Source organism: Talpa occidentalis, unplaced genomic scaffold, assembly GCF_014898055.3.
Source record: "Talpa occidentalis isolate TD23 unplaced genomic scaffold, MPIMG_talOcc4v2.1 talOcc4.931, whole genome shotgun sequence".
Taxonomy (NCBI): Eukaryota; Metazoa; Chordata; class Mammalia; order Eulipotyphla; family Talpidae; genus Talpa; species Talpa occidentalis.
The window spans coordinates 4997-25020 of NW_023605341.1; the positions used below are offsets into that span (position 1 = coordinate 4997).

Sequence of the window (20024 nt, forward strand, 5' to 3'; positions counted from 1 at the left end):
TGGGACTAGACTGTGGGATGTCACAAGGAGGCAGACAGGGTGAGAAGGACCAGCTAGATTTTATAAAAACTTCCAACAAATGGAAAATGAGGCATGCCTCAGTATTTATGGAAAAACATGTCAAAATAGTATTTAACTTCTAGATTATAGAATGAGAAAATTATTTTACTTTGCTACTTAAAATTTTCCTGTTTTTTCCTAAATTTCTTCAAGTGCTTTGTTTGTTTTTAATCAGAAATACATCTTGCCAGTTACAGAGCAGCAAATGAAGAGAATGAGTACATGGGCAGGGCAGATCTAGGAAGCTGAAGACAAAAGGGAACCAAGACTTGTTACACAGGTAAACAAAGAAAAGTAGGTTAAGTGAAGGCTCAGGCCGCCTGCGGATGGCTGGTGTGAAATATGCCTCCTGGGGGCTTGTTCCTTAGCACACTGATCCCGTGGGCCAGGCAGGAGTGAGAGTCCCATGTCATTTTGCTCCATGTTGGTCCTCACGATGTGGCTGTTGTGGCATTAATGCGTTTCACCAGCACTTCTTCATACTGTTCTTGGGTCAGTAACCCTTCTGTGATGCTTTTACTTTCTTCAAATTTGGGCAGCACAACTGCAATGTAGCCTTCAGTGGATGGCTAGAAAGGAAAAAGAATACCTAGTACCTTGGACAGATTAGATACTAGATGGAAAAGAATGGGATCATGCCTTCCCCCATGTTACCTTCTCTTGAAGGATAGATGGCTCATGGAGGATGTTTTCATTCACTTCCATCAGCCGACCTCTAACACAGCTATATAAAAAAAAAAGCATCCTGTTGAAGAAAAATATTACCTCATTTTGTTTCACTAAAAATGTGGTTAAAATGTCACTTACCTGGATATGGTATATTCTTCTCCATCTGAGCAATAAATCTTACACAGAGGTGCCAGTTCTGTTAGAAACTGTGCCCCCTGTGTGATAAAGGAAAGAAGTAATTAGTTGATGAACATTTTGCTTTCCTTTGAGAGACAGTTCTCAATGTCATAATAGGATATATTCCTGGAACTAATATTTGTGTTTTAAAATAAAAATGACTTAATGACTGGAAATAATTCCTTTATTCAAACATTTATATAGTGAGTGCCAGGTCTTTGGCAAGGACCAGCCTAGGCTCTGGGAGAAAGCAAACTAAGAAATGTGATAATAGGTAGTTTTATTACAGGTTAGAATATTCTTTTATTGATTGTAAATGAGAAAGTGATATATAGCCAGGGGAAAGATTTCAAAAGTAGAGGAAAAGCAATAATAAAAAACTGAACATGACAGAGTATGACAGCAACAGTGTGGGTAGTTTCACTAATTCCTTGTTTTTATATTAGAACTTAATAAAGGAACATCTTTGTTAGGGCCAATCACTAAGACTTTTAAGGGGTATTTTTCTAATCAAGATAAATTCACTTTGAGGAAAATTAAGAAAATATAAAAAGTGTTCAGTAGCAAATAATAACAATTTACTTATCCTACAAGCCAGAAGTAAATGCCACATTTTGATATGCATCTGTTAGAAGGTTATGGCATGGTTATTATTTCATGTACCCCACTAAATGGATATAGTTGGGAGGCTTCCAAGGAGGCTCATGGGAAAGTGGTGCAGAGATGTCTCATGTGTTGTTTTTTTTTTTTTTGCTTTCCAAAATAACTGTCCTGTAGTGAACACAGGCATGAAGATCAAGATGCTATTCTTTACAATCTCTACCACTCAAAACAATATTAGCATTCAGACTTATTACCAAATTGGCTTCTGCTCCTCTGCATGTGGTTATTTCAAAATACTATTTTTTTCCAGAGGGGTTGTCTACCACTAGGTCTGTGTCAAAAGAAAGGTGTTTTAACTTCGTTTTTATCTCCTCCCTTGGAAGAATAAATGATTGGGCCTCCCGGGTGGCATAGTGGGTTGAGTGCAGCACTGTGAAGCTGCTGGCAGTCTCTGCAGCACGCGCTCGATTCCGGCCGGCCAGGGAGATTCCCACATGGCGTGGCAGACCTCTCTGTCATGCCAACTGCTCCCCTCAGCATTGCATTTCGGTCATCTACCTGTTCTGCTCCCCACTCTGTCTCTGGTGAATCCTCTCAACCTCCCACGCCTCTGGTCTATACCCCAGCTCTTGTATAAAAATAAATCTTTAAAAAAAAAAAAAAAAAAAAGAGTAAATGATTGCCGAGAACCTATCAAAACAAAACATTAGTAATGGGTTCCACGTGGGGGTCCCTCTGTTCTTTAGTAACAACAAATGTGTTACTATATTGCACAAAGATTTAACACAGGAACTTTACAAGTACTAACTCTTTTACTTGTAATTTATAGACTTTAAAAAAAGGATGTTCCATCCTTTTGTAAGTCCATGTGTTTCCTAAGTGAAGAAAAATAATTATAAGACATATTATTAGGAGACTTCATGCCTACAAAGGGAAGAATAAACAAGGTCTCTGAGAAAAGCCAGGGTAGTCAGCAGAAACACTTACACTAGCTGAGCAAAGAAAGGACCTAAATCACCCACAGAAACTTTCCTGTGCAGTATGTCAGGATACTTTAGTTGGTGCTGAATTGTTCTTGATATAATACCTTCTTTTAATAAAATGTCCATCTTGCCTAAGGTACATTTTGTATGAGTGAGCATTGTGTGATATAGAGGGTGTGGACAGATATGTGTTAAATTGGCAATTATTAAGGGAATGAAAATGACAATATGGAAAACTGAGCAAATTCTGGGTATTTTCTCAGATTGATTTTATATTCAAGATAGGTTTTTAAAATTTGTGAAAATACACAGCTGATCACTTCAGCTTTATAAAACTCAAGATACAGGTTTAATAAAACTAGAAGGGACAAAATATCTCGATATATTGCTAATAGAGTTTCCCTTTCAAAGGACCATCTTTCCCACCCTCCCTCCTGGGGAAGGTAATATAGAACCTTATATATACAGATACTATACCTTCTGAAATACCTAGGTTTTTTTGCTCTGAGAATTTCTGTATGGTTAAAGTATTTAAAACCCACACCTCAAACTACCAGGAATTATGCTGTGCATACATTATCAATTTTAACAATAATGATCTATAATTGCTAATTACTGTAATAGAAAGAGGATTTAAGTAGAGACATACAAGAACATACCCGCTTAAACTTCCCAGAAACCTTGTTCTGAAGTCTGCTACAGTTGGTACTGATTTGATAGGAAATGCTTTTGATTGTTTTTCCACTTTGAAGAACTGGATGAGATCCTGCGAGTGTGATGACACATATTCTACAAAAAGCAAAAATTGATCCTTTGTTATTGCTGGGTGTAATTCTTCCTCCTGTAATACAGTACGCCAACTAGAATACGACTCTCTGAACTGGGTCAAACAATTATTCCACTCTGGCTAAGACTGGAAACTTAACTGTATAAGAAATTGCAAGAATAAAAGAGGAGAAAACGGAAGTGATTTCTTTCCCAGAAAGAGGTGTACTGGAGGTCTCAGTACTGGAGTACTGAGAAGTAAGGCATGCCAGCATGGATAGAATACAGAATACCCCCTGTGCTTCTAGCTAAGCCCTTCCGTGGACTCTGACACTTCAGTGGCTAGACACAGGCAGGCTATTTCAGGTAGTAGTTCATTGAGGCTGTGGTTCTCATTTGGAAGTTTGGGTAATTAAGTTTATTTGTTCAGAATGAATAGGCAGTGAAAGGCTCATTCTTGTCAACCAAACCCTCTAATAAATAATACCTTTTCAACACAGTGGAAGACAATAATTAAACGAATATTTTTCAAGCCAAGGCCATACATACCAGGCTATAAGACCAGAAAGTTTTTGCCATAACTTAGAATTCCCAATTTGCTTACCGGTTAGAATGCTGTAGTATACAGTGGTCCTCACAGGGTTTTCCTTTGACATCTAGAATAATAAATGAGTCTGTTGACTGAGTCAATACTTATTACCACTGGGTAATAAGTCGATTCATAGTTAATCATGATGATTGGATACAATTCAATCATTGGTATCGATACCTTCATTACTTAAAAAGATACAAGACATCCTACAAGGTATTTAAAGGGGCCTGGCCCAAATAGGATAATTTATTAAATATTGAAGGGATTAAATCTTTTCTTTGTTCCATTTTGCTTTATCCTCACTTTAAATGAGTACACTTAAAAAATGTGATTGAAAGGCATTCTTTATATGACAGTGTATACTTTGTTGGACAGTTAGTTACCATTTCCCAGCACTGTCCTGATGAAACCGTCAGTCCTGGGTAAACCGAGTCGGCTGGCCACCCTAAATTTGGCTAATAAAATTATGCTACAATATTTTTAAAATACCGATTATCCCTGAGTTGAAGGAAGCAAGTAGGGGCTTGAGGATGCGCGCACCACTGAAATTCACTGCGTACACACAAAGCAGTACAACAGGGTACCTACTTCCATGTGGCAAATGTACAGTACCGGCAGCTACTCTTCAAGTAAAATGTTAAATTCTGCTTTCTATTCTAACCACTCCCTTCCCTCCATGCCTACTACCTCTACCTTTGTTTCGACCTGATCATGTCATTCTCTTTATCAAAACTCCCTGTGGGACTGAACCCCAAGTTCCTTGGGGCACTCAAGATTTCAATCCAGCTCCTGTCTCCCTCCGGGGTCGCACTTTAAGGTACTATTACCTCCGTATGCAACCTACCCTCACCGCACTGCACTGGCCAGTCCCAACATACACCCCACTATACTCCAGGCCTCCAAGCCTTCGCAAACACCTTTCCTTCGCCTAGAAGGGAACTGAGACCCTGTTCGTTCTGAAGTCGGGGCCCCTGTTCGTTCTGAGATCGCGCGCCGTTTAAGATCTGTCACCATGGCGCAAGCGGCCGAGGAGAGGTCGACACCATTCCCCACATACCCGCTTTGTACCAGCGAGTAAAGTAGCGATCCACGAGCGACGGCACCGCGGACTCCGCAGCTACAGGCTCGGTAGCCATGGCGACCTAGAGGGCCGGCACCCCCGCCCTCCCGGACTCGGGGATTTCCTGCCGGAAGGGCCCCGGAGGACGGCGACTTTCTGGCACACGTGCCGCATCGTGCGCACGCGCGCTGCTCGCCCGGCCCCAGGCTCCGCCCTCCGGCTCCAATTACAGCACTTCGAAGTCTGACGTCAAAGCAGAAGACGAATACAATAGGCTGGGCGGAGGGCGGGGATAGGAGGCTGAGGCCGCGTAGTTCCACCTGGGTTTCGGGAGCAGGCGGGCCACGCCCCTCCGCTTCGTGACGTCATTCCTGCGCCGAGTCGCGCGGTCTTGCTTGCTTTGAGCGTCATTTGCACCAGCTGCCCCTCCCGGGGCCTTACCCGCTATCCCCCCCTGGTCTGGAGGTCAGGCAGTGGGGAGGCACCTTACGCGGCCGGCCGCAGACAGAGCGAGGCGCGTGCACAGCCCCGGACTGGATCCTGCGCGTGGCCGGGGAGACGAGGGCGGACGCTCCGCTGTTTTGGGGTCCTCAGAGCGCGGCGCAGGTGAGCGTTCAAGGACCCCCCCAGAAGTGGGGAGGCAAGCAACCGGACCCTGTCCACCTGGGGGTGTCCTGATGGAGAGAACCTTTGAACGCTTAACCTCTGCCTGCAGCAGGCCCGGCATTGGAGTGCGGCGTGACCACCTCTGGCTTCGAATCTTGAGTTCTCTGTAGACTTGACCCTTGCTCTGCGGCGATCTGGGGGCTCTGGAGGGCTGGGGAGCCCGGAGGGCGTGCTGCTCCCGCAGCAGCACTTACCCAGCCACTTGATTCCTTGCGGGAGTGCATAGTACACTGAAAGCGAATCAGTTAATGTAAGAAAGAAAGCGATGGTTATTAGAGATTTTTTTTTTTTTGATGCTCTTCTGTGCGTGCTTTCTCGCGTTGGTGAGTTTTTTGTGTAAGTTGCACGTCAGTTTCTCCATTTAATGTGGTGTATTATGTGGCCTTCACTCCCATGAATCTGTCACCTCCGTGGAGACGACGACTGTCAGTCTTCTTTAGTCTTCAGATCCTAGCTTTTAAAGTACTCAGTGTTTGAGGTAGCTCACACACCAGATGGGAGGATTGATTAGCACTCTGTAAGGTTTCATACTGTGTTATTGACAGCCACGGAGCTAACCAGTGAATCGTTTACTAAGCCAGTGTGAGCAAGAAGGAGGCAAAGATAATTTTCAGCTTGGACAGAGGACAGAAATATCTTATTTCCAAATAGGAGAAACTCATTTGGTGGAAGAATAAAAAGTTCTTTATTTTCCAGGTTGCCTTTCATGTACTTGTGACACATTCTTCTAAATACATCAGGAGATTGAAAATGTGGGTTTATTCTTCAGTTTGGGGAGAGTCGGGGCTTGATATTTAGATTTAGTCAACATGTAACTGTTCTGCCTGGTACTTAGAGTTGTGAGCACGATGATTAAAGAGGTGGGTGGATGAAGGGGCAAGGGAAGAAAATGGAGGAGGCATTATCAGAAAATTAGGAGAGGATCCAGAAGTGACCTGTAGTGTGGGGAGAGTTAGCACATTTGAGAGGAGAGAAAGGTTTTAAATTGTGGCTGGGGGAGTTGATGATTCCAGATACAAAAGAGAGCATGCTAATGAGCTTAGGTCCTGGAGGTTGGGAGGATACTATGCTAGTAATGTAAAGTAATGGGGGTGGTCCTGAGAAGGAAAAGGAGTAAGGATGATGGGAGAAAATTAAGAGAAGTTAACTCTGAATTGGGGAGGTAGGGGTAGGTAGCTCATGCTGTCAGGCTGTGTACTCAGTGATTTGGGAACTTGGGTTGTTTGCTCTATTTGCGAGTCAAGTTTCAGTCAGGAAGGTAGAAACCACACAGTATTTCAATAGGGACAATTTAATGTGAAAAATGATTAAATAGCTTTTGGAGTGACAAAAAGCTAAAGGGAGCCATGAAGTAATATGAAAGATGAAGAAGTACTTCTACTGATAGAAGTAACTCCAAGTATCTAGGACTTGAGATCAAAACAAGGGAAGACAGCGGAGCTGTCATGACCTGACCTTGGAGGGGAAGCTCTGTAAAGCTAGGACTCATTTCTGGGGCTGATACCTCCGAAATCCATGGAAGGAGCCCCATGTTGTTGGATTTCATCTATCTGGAGGGGGGCTGACTGATTTGTGTTGTTTCCTTGGGGAGTGGGAATGATGACACTGGTCCTGGGAGTACTAGGAGTAGGGGGCCTCTGCAAGGGTTAAGACCCATTGCTGGGGCAACATTAACAGGAACTGCAAGATAACAGGAAAAGTGAGTCATTTTTAGCTCCTTCTGCCTTTGCCCTCCAGACTCTTATCTCAGGGTCCGTGAATCCCAGGGCTTCACTGACTATTGGTAAGTAGAACCCAAGTGTGTAAGACTTTTTGATGATCTGAACATGGCAAAGGAACAGCACAATGAATGTGATAAGCCTGCATGAATGACAACCAGAAATGACATGTCTGACCTCTTGAGCTTTACTGTTCTCATCCCTCCTTACTCCCTTCTAGGTAGATAAGCCAGGCATTCCCTCATCTCAAATATGAGTGTGACTTATCACCACTAAGATGTTCCTTTTTCTCTTAGAAATTAATGTTTCATAAAGGGTTATTTGTTTGTTTCTTTCAGGAATCACTTCATTATGAGAAATCTAAAGCTACTTCAGACCCTGGAGTTTAGGGATATTCATGCTCTGGGAAACCTCAGTGCTTCTGTCTCAGAACTGAACAGGGGACAGTGGTCATTGGCTCAGAACATGGTCTGGTAGAAGTAGATCCTGTCACAAGAGAAGTAAGTTATTGATGGACATGCCAGCATGAGGCATGCCCCTTACTTGTCTCCTTCCAAACCTGCTTCTCCTGTGTAGACCTTACTGTAAATCTTAATGAATTCATAACCTCCTAAATGAATGTTTCATTTACTTTATGTTGATGTCATATTAGGCAGAATTTAAATAGTAACCAACCTTTAACTCTGTTTCTATTCTAAATCTAAGTTGTCAAAACTGACTTGTTTTGTGTGGGTGCTTTCTCTGTGTAAATATTTTATAAAACAATGGCCCTCAATTGGGAATGTAGTGTTTTTATTTTTTTTAAATTTTATTTTTATATTCCCCATACAATTACAACCCCTTATTTTGACCCCAAGCCCTCCTTTCCCTGCCCCCACCCCCAAAAGAGTGTTTCTAGTTCATAGTTGTTTGTTGATTTTGATATTTTCTTTCTTATAGTTATTCTTTTTCCTGGTCCCTTATTTAAGTTTTCTAGATTGCTGCTATGAGTGAGACCATCCGGTATTTTTCTTTTTCTTTCTGGCTGATTTCGCTGAGCATGATCCCTTCCAGTGCCATCCATGTTGCTGCAAATTGCATGTGTTTATCTTTTTTGAATGCTGGGTAATATTCCATGGTGTATATGTACCACATCTTCTTGATCCAGTCATCTATTTTTGGGCATTTGGGTTGTTTCCAAAGCTTAGCTATTGTAAATAGTGCTGCTATAAACACAGGGGTGCAGGTGCTCTTTGGAATTGATGTTTCTGTGTCCTTTGGTAAATACCTAGGAGTGGAATTGCTGGATCATATGGAAGCTCTATGTTTAGTAGGTCCAGAAATCTCCACACAGCTCTCCATAGTGGTTGGACTAGTTTGCACTCCCACCAACAGTGCAGGAGAGTTCCTTTTTCTCCACAACCTCGCCAACATTTGTTGTTGCTAGTTTTTTTAACATGTGTCATTCTCACTGGTGTAAGATGGTATCTCATGGTAGTTTTGATTTGCATTTCCCTGATTACAAATGATGTTGAACATTTTTTCATATGCCTGTTGGCCATTTGCATTTCCTCTTTGGAGAAGTTTCTTTTTAGCTCTTCTGCCCATTTTTTGACTGGATTATTTTCTTTGTTTTTGTTGAGTCTCATCCGCTCTTTGTAGATTTTTGTGATCAGTCCTTTATCATTAGTGTTGTGTGCAAAATGTTCTCCCAGTCGGTGGGGTTTCTCTTTGTTTTTGTTATTGTCTCTTTGGCTGTGCAGAAGCTCTTTAATTTTATGTAGTCCCAGCTGTAGATCTTTGCCTTCACTATCACTGCTTTGGGTGATGTGTCTGTAAAGATGTCTTTGATGTGCATATCATGGAGTGTTTTGCCTATATTTCCATCTATGTATTTTATGGTTTCAGGTCTTATGTCTAGTTCTTTAATCCATTTTGAGTTGGTTTTTGTGCATGGTGTGAGGTAGTGGTCAAGCTTCATTCTTTTGCATGTAGCGACCCAGTTTGGGAATGTAGTGTTTTTAAAACTATGTTTCGATCTCTACCCCACACCATCTAATACAGAATCTTCACTGCTGGATTCTGAGCATATAAAAATTCTTTGGGTTGATTCTGATATCTTCCCTTCATTGTATTTGCAGCTTGGTATTTTACCAATCATTTGCTACTGATATATTTTGATTATTCTTAGCCTTTTCTTTATACTATAAAAATCTTAGGAAATTAGTTATTAGCTTCATGTTTAATTGAATATTTTAAAAGTGACCAAGCTTTTTGTTTTTGTTTTGTGTTTGGTTAGCAAAAAGTTCACATTAAATATTTTTCCTGTTAAAGAGAGTAGGATTGTGATATTTCTGAAGTGTAAGTTTAGCTTTTAATCTAAAAAAGGTAACATTTTTGGAAGTTTTAATGTTATGAGGGGAATTAAAAAGTATTTTACAACTAGAAAGAGTTATGAGTTGTTCCTGAAAGATTTCTCTACTGTGTAAATATTGTATAAAACAGTGGCCTCAATTGGGAATATACTGTTTTTAAAACTATGTTTCGATCTCTACTCCATACCATCTAAATCGGCTTAAATTTTGCTTATTTGTTTTGGTGAAAGGTGAAAAATGAGATTCCTTTAGCAGCAGAAGGCTTTCTCCCAGAGGATGGAAGTGGCTGTATTGTTGGTATTCAGGATTTGCTGGATCAGGAGTCTGTGTGTGTGGCCACCGCCTCCGGAGATGTCATACTCTGCAATCTCAGCACACACCAGGTAAGCAGCCAGTGAGGAGGAGATCTTAGGCTTCTTCAGACAAGTTGCTTGTTTTGTGTAGAAGTTTAAAGAATTGGGAGCCATAGGATATATAATTTACAAGTTGGAATCTTTACATTATGTATCTCTTTATACAAATTATTGGCATGGCTTTAGTTATATTTTAGGATTCTTCTAAAACTCAATTGCATCTTTTGTCCATTGCATCTTTTAAGAGGAATAATCAGAACATTCCAGATAATCAGAACATTCCCAAACAGCCCTGGTCAGGGCCTCCCCGGTGGCTCAGCGGTTGAGCGCTGTGCTGTGAAGCTGCCCATAGCCTCTGCAGTGCCGGTTTGATCCCCGCCCGCTGGTGAAGGTCCCACATGGCGCGCAGACCTCTCCTGCCACACCCGCTGCTCCCCTCAGCAGTGTACTTTGTCAGTCTGCCTGTTCTGCTCCCTGCTCTGGCTCTGGTGAATTCTCTCACCTTCCCGTGCTTCTGACTGTACCCAGTGCTTGTATAAATAAATAAATAAATCTTTAAAAAAAAACAAAAAACAAACAAAAAAACCCTGGTCATTCTCCTGTAATGTAGTTCAGAATCTGATCCCAAGTTGTAACCTTTATTACTTAATTTAGTAGATTTTTGAAATTTTAATACAACTTATATTTTTAGTTATGAATGCTGATTAAGCCTCTCATTAATAGCTAACTTTGGAGTCCCTGAACTACAGATACTAAAGTTATGCACTCTCACTGTGTGTATATTTTATGACTACCAGAGGAGATAGAATTCAACCATTTACCTCTTTTTCTGCTCTAGCATAAGGTTGAATTTCTGGATTTCTTTCCCCACATTCTTTCTTTAAAACTTTATTTATTTATTTAAAGATTTTATTTATTATTGTATAGAAGAACTGGGGTATAGGCCAAAGGTGACCAGGTGAGAGGATTCATCAGAGACACAGTAGGGAGCAGAGCAGGCGGATTTACTGAAACACACTGCTGAGGGGAGCAGCAGGTGAGACAGGAGAGGTCTGCTGGGCCTTATGTAGGTTTGCTCCCTGGCCAGGGATCGAACTCAGGCCTTAGCAGTGATAGTGCTGATAGTTAAGCCACAGGCCACCAGGGAGACCCTCTCTCCTCACATTCTTAACAGCCAGTCTGATTCTTTTAAAATTTCTTTGATTACTCCATCAATTGGGACCTCATTGACATTGATTCTATTACAAGAGTTGTAGTATAACTATTAAGAGTGTAATAATAGCAGCTGACATTTATTAAATGTTTACAGTGTGCCAGGCACTTTTCCAAGTTTGTTTCATGCAAGATTTTCTTCATCACAAATTATGAAGTAAATTGCCATTTTCCCATTCTTCAGAAGAGAAATTTGAGGCTTAGGGAGTTCAATAATGGGCTCTAATCATACAGTTGTGTAGGGTAAGGAAAAAGTATCAGGCTTTTCTGCCCTTCCACCATTAGGATAGATGAGGGACCCCTGTAGTCCTGAATGCATGCCTGATAGCGGGCACCTGAAGTGGGCACACCTGGGCTGAGAGACTGAGTTTATAAGGGCAGTGTCGCGGGGACGAAAGCAGAAGTAAAGAACAAACAGAAGCCAGGAAGCGGAAAAGTAGGAGAGAAAAGAAGCAGAGACAACACCAGAGAGCCCAGATAGAGTGAGGATTTGCTGGGGCTAGGAAGACTGCCCGCCTCTTGGCCCCCAGCACCCCTGCCTGCCATGTGCCTGGTAAATCGCAATAAAAACCTTCAAAAGCCACTGAGGACTCTGACTCCTCGTTTACCCGGTCTGTTGGATCAGAAAACCTGCACTGTGCCCATTCCTGTGACTACAAGTTGCCAGAGGGTATTTGAACCCTAAGTTTGGTAACTTTGCTTTTAAACATTCTGTTCAATAATTGATCTTTCAGCTAATGGTGAGAAGTATCAAAATAATCAAGTACAACTTAGTGTTTCTCACATTTAGAAGCTATGCTTTTACTTTCAAAACATTTTAGACTTTTTTTCCTGATTTTTTTTTTTAAAGATTTATTTATGCATACAAGAACTGGGGTACTGGCCAGAGGTGTGGGGAGAGGGGTAAGAGGATTTACCAGAGACAGAGTGGGGAAAAGAACAGGCAGATTGACTGAAATACACTGCTGAGGGAGCAGCAGGTGAGACAGGAGAGGTCTGCAGCACTGTGTGGGCATCTCCCTTGCGGGGATCGAACTCGTGCTGCAGTGGCTATGGATAGCTTCATAGTGCTGAGACTTAACTCCTTGCGCCACCCCCTCTTCCTGATTATTAAGCTCAGGTGTTGATCCTCCCTGTTTGTCTATAACACAGAATCCATGTTCCTTGTGTCTTATGAGACCTTTCCTTATCTGTTCCCCAAATTCCTTTTAGCTTCCCTCCCCTTTCTCCCCATCGTTCCTGTTTGTCTATATCTTATTGCTCTAGTTGCAGCTGACTTTTAACTGCTTTTTATAACTCTGCACCTCCTCTGTCTCTCTCATGGTCCTGTCATCACTTTCATGGCACCTCAGAAAAGCTTGCCTGGGTTTTCCAGGGCCGTTTGTCATCCCCTGTTCGGAAGCCCCTGTAGGGTAAGGTAAAAGTATCAGGCTTTTCTGCCCTCCCACCATTAGGATAGATGACAGAACCCTATAGTCCTGAATGCATGCCTGATGGCGGGCACCTGGAGTAGGGTGTGGGCATATGTAGATGGGATTCGCCTGGGCTAAGACTGGGCTTTTAAGGGTGGTGTCACGGAAATGCCAACAGAAGCCGAGAGAGAAGCAGAACGAATAGTAGAGCAGAGAGAGAAGCAGAGAACGCTGGACAGCCCAGATAGATTGAAGACTTGCTGGGGGCTGGGAGACCTGCCAGCCTCCCGGCCCCTAGCACCTCTGCCTGCCGTGTACCTGGTAAATCCCAATAAAAGCCTGAAAAACCACTGAGGACTCCAAGGACTCTCCTCCTTTACCCAGTCTACTGGATCCAAAAACCTGCTCAGTGCCCATTCCTGCCTCTAAACTCCCACTCAGTCCCCAGACCTTGGTTGTATCCCAAATCCCACTGGAGAGTCATCTTTTTCTCTCCTTCATGAGCCAGCTCTGGAAGGAATGGAGTGGCCTTAGTCACTTCCAGCCTTGTGTTATGCCTATTTTCTTAGTACCTAGCACTTCGTAATACCTTAATAAATGTTTGTTGAATTAATTTACATTTGTATGTTGTGTTTTTAATTGTTTTGATTAAGGCTATAGTCACTATTTACCCAGATGCTGGTGTTTTGAAATCTCTTAGCACTTTTCTTTTGTCTCAGCTGGAATGTGTTGGGAGCGTTGCTAGCGGTATCTCTGTCATGAGTTGGAGTCCTGACCAGGAGCTAGTGCTGCTTGCTACAGGTAAACTTGCCACTGGTCCCTAGCGCTGGGCTTTGTAAAATACGATTCTTGTTACCTTACAGGCTTAAGTTTTAGGTTACTAAGGTTTCAAAAAATTTATTTGAACAATGATACCAGCATTATAATCTAGAAGGAATGTGTTCCTTTTTACTCAAGTTTTACCCTTCAGTAAATTGTTTTAAAAATGGACTCATTTAGCTTTTCAATCTTTGGAAATGGGACTCAAAGTCCTAAAACCTGGAGATAATACCAAGTCATAGTTAGAAATGTCAGCAGTATTTATTTAACCAACTCTAAAAGGAAGAGTTGCTGTACAAACAGATTCTAAAACTATCCTACAACTCTTAAGCACTCTTACAAGCTCTCAAATACTGCTTTTTTCCCTTTAATTCTCTTCATTTGGATGAGTTTCTATAAACTAGCAGCCTTATGAGGAATATTTGAAGAAGGACCTTGATGACTGAAGTATGCAAGTCTGCATACTTTGTGGACCTTTATGCTGGTTCACATACTTAAATAGCTGAACAGCAGCACCAGGTGGCTTATCCTGTCAAGATTTTTTGTTTTTCTTTAATGAGAGCCGAAACATTAGCATGACTTTTTTCTGCTCTGTTCTGACTATAAACTTCTCCACTCCAGCTCTGTAGTTTACAGTATTATAGATACTTATGGAATGGCAAATTTGTTGCATGCAAACATAATCATTCTTATTTGTGCTCTTTCAAGGTCAACAGTCCCTAATTATGATGACAAAAGACTTTGAACCAATCATGGAACAGCAAATTCACCAGGATGATTTTGGTGAAAGTGAGTATAGCTTTGAAATATCTTGTGACCTGAATTTCTGCGCAGGCTTTGCCACTTTCTTATGTACTAATTACACTCATAAACCCAAAGAACCATGAAGCTTAAACTTCTATTCAGTGTCTGATAGTCCAATTCCTTTAGCCCATCCCAGATCTGAAAAGGCATCCTCAGGTGCTCTACATGTCTGAGAGTTGACTTTGTCAGTGACCTGGGCACTGGAGACCTACCTATGTTTAGGATTACCAGGATGGTTAGTGCCCAAACCTCAGGGTTCGATGAAAGGAACTGTGCTAACTAGAATAAGAGTACTTCTGGGGTATAATTTTAGGGAGAAAACAAGAGAGTTATTAGGCTTATTTTCGCTTCTACTGATCGATCCAAGTCTGCATTTTCATGAGAAAAATACTTTTCAGATTATTTTCTTGCTAAGATTTAACTGTGGTATTTTTGGAGTTGAGTCTTTGGAATATTGAAGGAGGAGAGGAAGGGAGATGCTTATTGAGTATAAGAAGTTCTGGACAACCTGAGGGTGCAGGTAACTGGGCTGGTTGAGGGAAGGGAAAGGGGAGAAGGTATTTTACCGTGCTGCAATCTAAGCACATGGCTTTTTGTTCCACAAACTCTGAGAAATCATTGAGAAAACTAATATTCAAAAATAATTTATTTGGAATAATTTTTGAGTAGTTGCTATGAAATTAGCACCAATCGCCCTGGCTGGGGATTGAACTCTTGCTGTAGTGGCTGCTGATAGCTTCATAGTACTGAGACTTAACCCCTTGCACCACCAGGAAAGCCCAAGAAGCCCTGTTTTAATTTTGACCTCTGCCACTTGGGAGGTCTAGTCTGTGAGGGGTTGAATTCCATAGTCTTCAGTCTCCTCTACCCATTAATGGGGAGGATGGATACATATAGTGGATTGAATACTTATAATCAGGATTTTATTCCCACCTCTTGTCTTGAGTTTTATGCTTTGTTATTTATTGCCATATCATGTAAATTCTTCATGTTTTATTCTACTTCATTATAAACTACCGACTCTCATTAAGAGAATTTGGAGTGTTTAAGATGGCAATAAAGTGTTTTCTAAAATAAAGCCATTTCAGATTCTTCACACTCACTGCTGCATGTAATATGGAATGTAGGTTTTTCAAATGTTGACTGCTGGTCAGTTTATTGAGAGATTGCTGACGACCTAAGTGATTGCCAGTGACTAACTGAAAAATAGCTATGAACTGATTTTATTTCATTTTATTTAACTTATTGTTTGGTTTGCACATTCTCAACAATTGTTCTCTAGGTAAGTTTATCACTGTTGGATGGGGCCGGAAGGAGACACAGTTCCATGGATCAGAGGGCAGGCAAGCGGCCTTTCAAGTGCAAATGGTAAGGTTGCTCTATGGGTGAGGTACCTTGAGTGGGAGGAATAGAAATCCTGCCTCCAGAACGCCAGGAACTCTTAGGTGTTGAGATAAAGGTTAATGATGAACAGATCTCTTCTTCTTTAGTAAAAACAAAGTTTTTTGGAGCCATCAGGGAGTGGATCATCCTAGAGAGAGCTTTTTTTTTTTCAGGTTGCTGTGTCATTCAGTGTTGATAATAAATATTATCAACATTTAGTTTAAAAAGTAAGTTATTATCAGGCCTCCCCGGTGGTGCAGCGGTTGAGCACTGGGCTGCAAAGCTGCCTGCAGCCTCTGCAGCGCCGGTTCAATCCCCGGCTGCTGGCAAGGGTCCCACATGGCACGCAGACCTCTCCTGCCGTGCCCACTGCTCCCCTCAGCAGTGTACTCTGGTCCTTCTGCCTGTTCTACTCCACACTCTGGCGCTGGTGAATTCTCTCGCCCTCCCGTGCTTCTGACTGTACCCAGTGCTTGTATAAATAAATAAATAAATCTTAAAAAAAAATAAGTTATTACCAGTAGATGTGAAACACCCTATCTCTCCCTTTCTGATTCCCTTCCCTTATGGAAGGAGCTGCTGTCCTGATTCCACAGCTGTCATCTGCATGTGTGTTTTTCTGTTTTTCCTCCATATATACACTTGAGAGTTTTTTTGCAATTTTTTTTTTTCTTTTGGATGAAATGCTTTGTTTTCCTTCTTTCTGGCTACATTTTGAAGGTAGAGCTGCAGGATGTCTTGATAATAGATCAGATGTGAGGACTGAGAGAGGAATTAGTGATGATGATTCCACACTCAAGCCTGAGCAAGTGGAGGCATTGTATTTATAGTCTATGTAGAAATTTCCAAAAGCTGTCTTTCTAGGATAGGTGAATCAATAAGGCATTGCTTGCCATTGACTTTTTCTGTCCTTAATTATTTCCAGCAACATTCTGTGAAACTCACATTAAACCTTTCCTATTGAAAGTCCATGGTCTCTACCGCAGGGCAGTTTCACTGAGCATAAATCTGCTGGGCTCCCTGTGAGTTCCCCGTTGTGCTGACTGCTGCCATTTCCACTTAGCTGCACTGGAATGTGATGATGTTCGTTCCGGTGATCATTTGTCCCCCACCCCACAGAGTTAGCTTTTGTCTTCAAGGCCTTGATCGAGATAAAGTGGCATCAGAGACTTGTCTTCCTCCCAATTACAGAGCACGAAACGCTGATCATTGCTACTGCCTTTGTGACCTCTGGCCCTTCCCTGCCCAGTTTCCTTTCATCTTAACACTTCTGTGTGCTGTTGTGAAGCTTTCTCAATAATTGAATAAGCAGAATTCTACTTGATTACATGTAGAAAGACAGAACATTTATCTCCTTATTGTAGTTATCTGGTAGCTTCCTCAACTCACTATTTTTAATATCTAGATCTGGGGTGAGTTCCACTGTTGAAATGCTTAGAGGCCATCTTTATTTATTTATTATCTCCCTCTCTTTTTTTCCTTGACCACCTTTAATTTTAATGCTCAGAGTAGGATTTTGTTTTGAAATCTGTTTCTCTTTTCTTGAAGATTTCTGGGTCGAATGCTTTTCCAGATGGGTTCATAAAGGTTCCATGACACTGGTTTTATAGCTAGCTTAAGCGTCAAATAAGAGATACAAATTTAATAGCCTAGAGCAGTTGTGGAACATCATCCTTTCCATTGAAGGGTGCTAGTAGTGTTTCTGTTTCTTCCATTCTTTAGCTCGAGTCTGCTTTGCCCTGGGATGACCACAAAGCACAAGTTACCTGGCGTGGTGATGGACAGTTTTTTGCTGTGAGTGTTGTTTGCCCAGAGACAGGTATGGAAATAAACTGAAGTTTAAAAAAGTCTTAAAATCTCATTAAATTCAAGGACATTTTCTTTCTATTGCTTTGAGAATTTTTCTTTACTTACATATCTAAGGTGTAGGTGGTCAATGAATTTAGAGCTGAGAATTAGAAGACTTCTTTGAGGCCATCTTGTCCAGCCTCCCACATGGTGGATATAAACTTTGGCAAGATTAATCTAATTGACTTTGACATTTTTTATTGGTGGGGAAAGTGAGAGTTCTGACTTCACGTTCATCATAGTGCTTTGCTTGTCTCTGCTGTGCAGGGGCCCGGAAGGTCAGAGTTTGGAATCGAGAGTTTGCTCTACAGTCAACCAGTGAGCCTGTGGCAGGACTGGGCCCGGCTCTGGCTTGGAAGTAAGTGGGTGAAGAAACTTTGTATCTTCTTAGAGAATTTCTTAGAACTGGGTTGAGGGGGTGTTACCCTTCGAATTAGAGATATTTGCAACATGAAAGAATATTTACATTTCCTCATTTGGATGTTAGTTTGTATCTTTCTTTTAGTTCTCTGAAGTCTGGACTGAATTTGAAGGTAGATTCTAAGACAGAAGAAGTTCTTCAAAGAACTTTTTCACATTGTTCACACAATGAGCAGGTTTTGGTAGGCCAATATGAAGCCAATGCATAAAACAGAAGATGGTACTGAGCAGGGAAGTCGCAGTCTGAAGGGCTCAGTGACACTCTGATGAAAACTAGGAAAAGAGCTTCTTTCAATAGCACAAACCCCAACATGAAAGGCTCAGCTTGTCTAGGAAGCTTCAGGCTAGACTTGGGCCCAGTTCACCTCATGGCTTAGTGCTCTACACAGTCTCCCCGTGTGTTGCGGCCACCTGACCATGGGGAGCTATCCACTGTTGTAGTAGCACCTGTTATATGCAGAGCACTACTAGCCTCTAGGTTTTAGACATTTTGTTTCCAGTTAGTTTTCGGCAATTGGATGATAGAGCAAAGAAACATATTTGAATTGAAACTCTGTAGACAGATATAGACAAGATGAGGTGATTGAGATGTTTTCATATAAGATCAAGAAATCTTAAAAGACACCTATCTGAGCATAGGATATTTGCTGATGTAATTGAAGGAGAAATAGTTGTTGGGTTTTTCTTTTTTTAAGATTTATTTATTTATACAAGCACTGGGTACAGTCAGAAGCGTGGGAGGGTGAGAGAATTCACCAGAGCCAGAGCAGGGAACAGAACAGGCAGACTGACAAAATTACACTGCTGAAGGGAGCAGTGGGCACAGCAGGAGAGGTCTGCGCGCCTTGTGGGACCCTCACCGGCGGCTGGGGATTGAATTGGCGCTGCAGTGGCTACAGGCAGCTTTGCAGCCCAGTGCTCAACCGCTGCGCTACCAGGGAAGGCCCAAAATAGTTTTTCTTTTGTAAAGATTTATTTACTTATTTATGCATACAAGAACTGGGGTGTAGGCCAGAGGTGCAGGAGGTGAGAGGATTCATCAGAGATACAGTGGGGAACAGAACAGGTGAATCTACTGATACACACTGCTGAGGGAGCAGCGGGTGATACTGGAGAGTTCTCCTGCAACTTATGTGGTTTAACTCCCCGGCTGGGGATCAAATTCATGCTGCAGTGGCTGGCAATAGCTTGACAGTGCTGAGATTTGATAGTGTACCACCAGGGTGGCTCAGTTTTTCATTTTTTTTTAAGACAGTGTACTTGGAATGATTTAAATTGTTGGTTTAAAAAAGTCATCCAAGTGTAATCTAAATCCATGTGGCTGAGCAGTTGAGGCACCGAAAACCAGAAGAGACATTTTTCCTCTGGGCAGGTGTACTAGTGACTGCTTGCCAGGAGACACGTAGTGTTGCTTCTCCGTATAGATGGGGTGGTTTGGTTTTGGCTGAAAAATTGTTTCTCTGAATTTCATCTTGTTTCTTAGCTAGCTGGATAAACTCTTAGATGTTTTAACTCTGGGTTTGCTTTAAGGCCCTCAGGTAGTTTGATTGCATCTACTCAAGATAAACCCAACCAGCAGGATGTTGTTTTTTTTTGAGAAAAATGGACTTCTCCATGGACAATTTACACTTCCTTTCCTCAAAGATGAAGTTAAGGTAGGTCCTGAAGTTGTTTTACCATCAAATTCTGAGGACTTGCCACAGCAGTAGAGAGGGTTTTATTTGATATGTTTGTATAAATAGAAGCTGCAGAATGGATAGTAATAGAAATAGTGACTTCTTGTAATAGAAAACTTTTTTTAATGAAAAAAAAGTTGTTTTTCATAAACTCAGAAAATTACAAAGAAGAAATCACATTCATTCTCCATCCTAGGTAAAGCATAGGAAATAGAAGTGCTAGTTTTTATTATTTTATTTTGCAAAAGTAAATTCTTCCAATGATAATGATATTTTTCATTAATAACTCATAAATCTTAAATAGTTTATGTATCTTTATGAAATCTTTGCTGGAGCAGAAACACATCAAATGTTCTACTTAATTCTACTCCTTAATTCAGTGGAATTTAAACATGATAAAGATTGAGAGGGTTGAATGAACTCCCATGTCTCTATTACTTACTTTCAACA

At 41.5% G+C, this 20024-nt stretch overlaps 2 protein-coding genes across 2 annotated transcripts; one reads left to right on the forward strand and one right to left on the reverse strand.

Moving 5' to 3' along the window:
* Nucleotides 1-249: 249 nt before the first annotated feature.
* On the reverse strand, nucleotides 250-5079 carry LOC119237464 (protein Abitram). The gene is made up of 6 exons (XM_037501502.1): nucleotides 4907-5079; nucleotides 3862-3913; nucleotides 3152-3281; nucleotides 868-944; nucleotides 715-784; nucleotides 250-629 (listed from the first exon to the last, which is right to left on the reverse strand). The coding sequence occupies exons 1-6, from the start codon at nucleotides 4983-4985 to the stop codon at nucleotides 492-494; spliced, it is 546 nt and encodes a 181-aa protein (XP_037357399.1). The 5' UTR covers nucleotides 4986-5079; the 3' UTR covers nucleotides 250-491.
* A 264-nt stretch (nucleotides 5080-5343) lies between these two features.
* Nucleotides 5344-19553, forward strand: LOC119237463 (elongator complex protein 1-like; the record flags this gene model as incomplete). The annotated part of the gene is given in 11 exon segments (XM_037501501.1): nucleotides 5344-5515; nucleotides 7632-7693; nucleotides 7696-7793; nucleotides 9878-10030; nucleotides 13344-13425; nucleotides 14152-14232; nucleotides 15530-15615; nucleotides 17353-17449; nucleotides 17746-17836; nucleotides 19429-19486; nucleotides 19488-19553. Coding segments are annotated over 10 exon segments (861 nt in total), but the record flags the coding sequence as incomplete, so codon positions are not given.
* Nucleotides 19554-20024: the final 471 nt, after the last annotated feature.

What these genes read in the sequence shown, in the direction of transcription:
- LOC119237464 (XM_037501502.1), bottom strand. Translation starts at nt 4,985, where the DNA reads ATGGCTACCGAGCCTGTAGCTGCGGAGTCCGCGGTGCCGTCGCTCGTG. An exon ending in TTTCTGGGAAGTTTAAGCGG is followed by an intron (nt 945 to 3,151) that starts GTATGTTCTTGT and finishes TTTATCACACAG; the next exon opens with GGGGCACAGTTTCTAACAGA. An exon ending in GAAGAATATACCATATCCAG is followed by an intron (nt 785 to 867) that starts GTAAGTGACATT and finishes TTTTTTATATAG; the next exon opens with CTGTGTTAGAGGTCGGCTGA.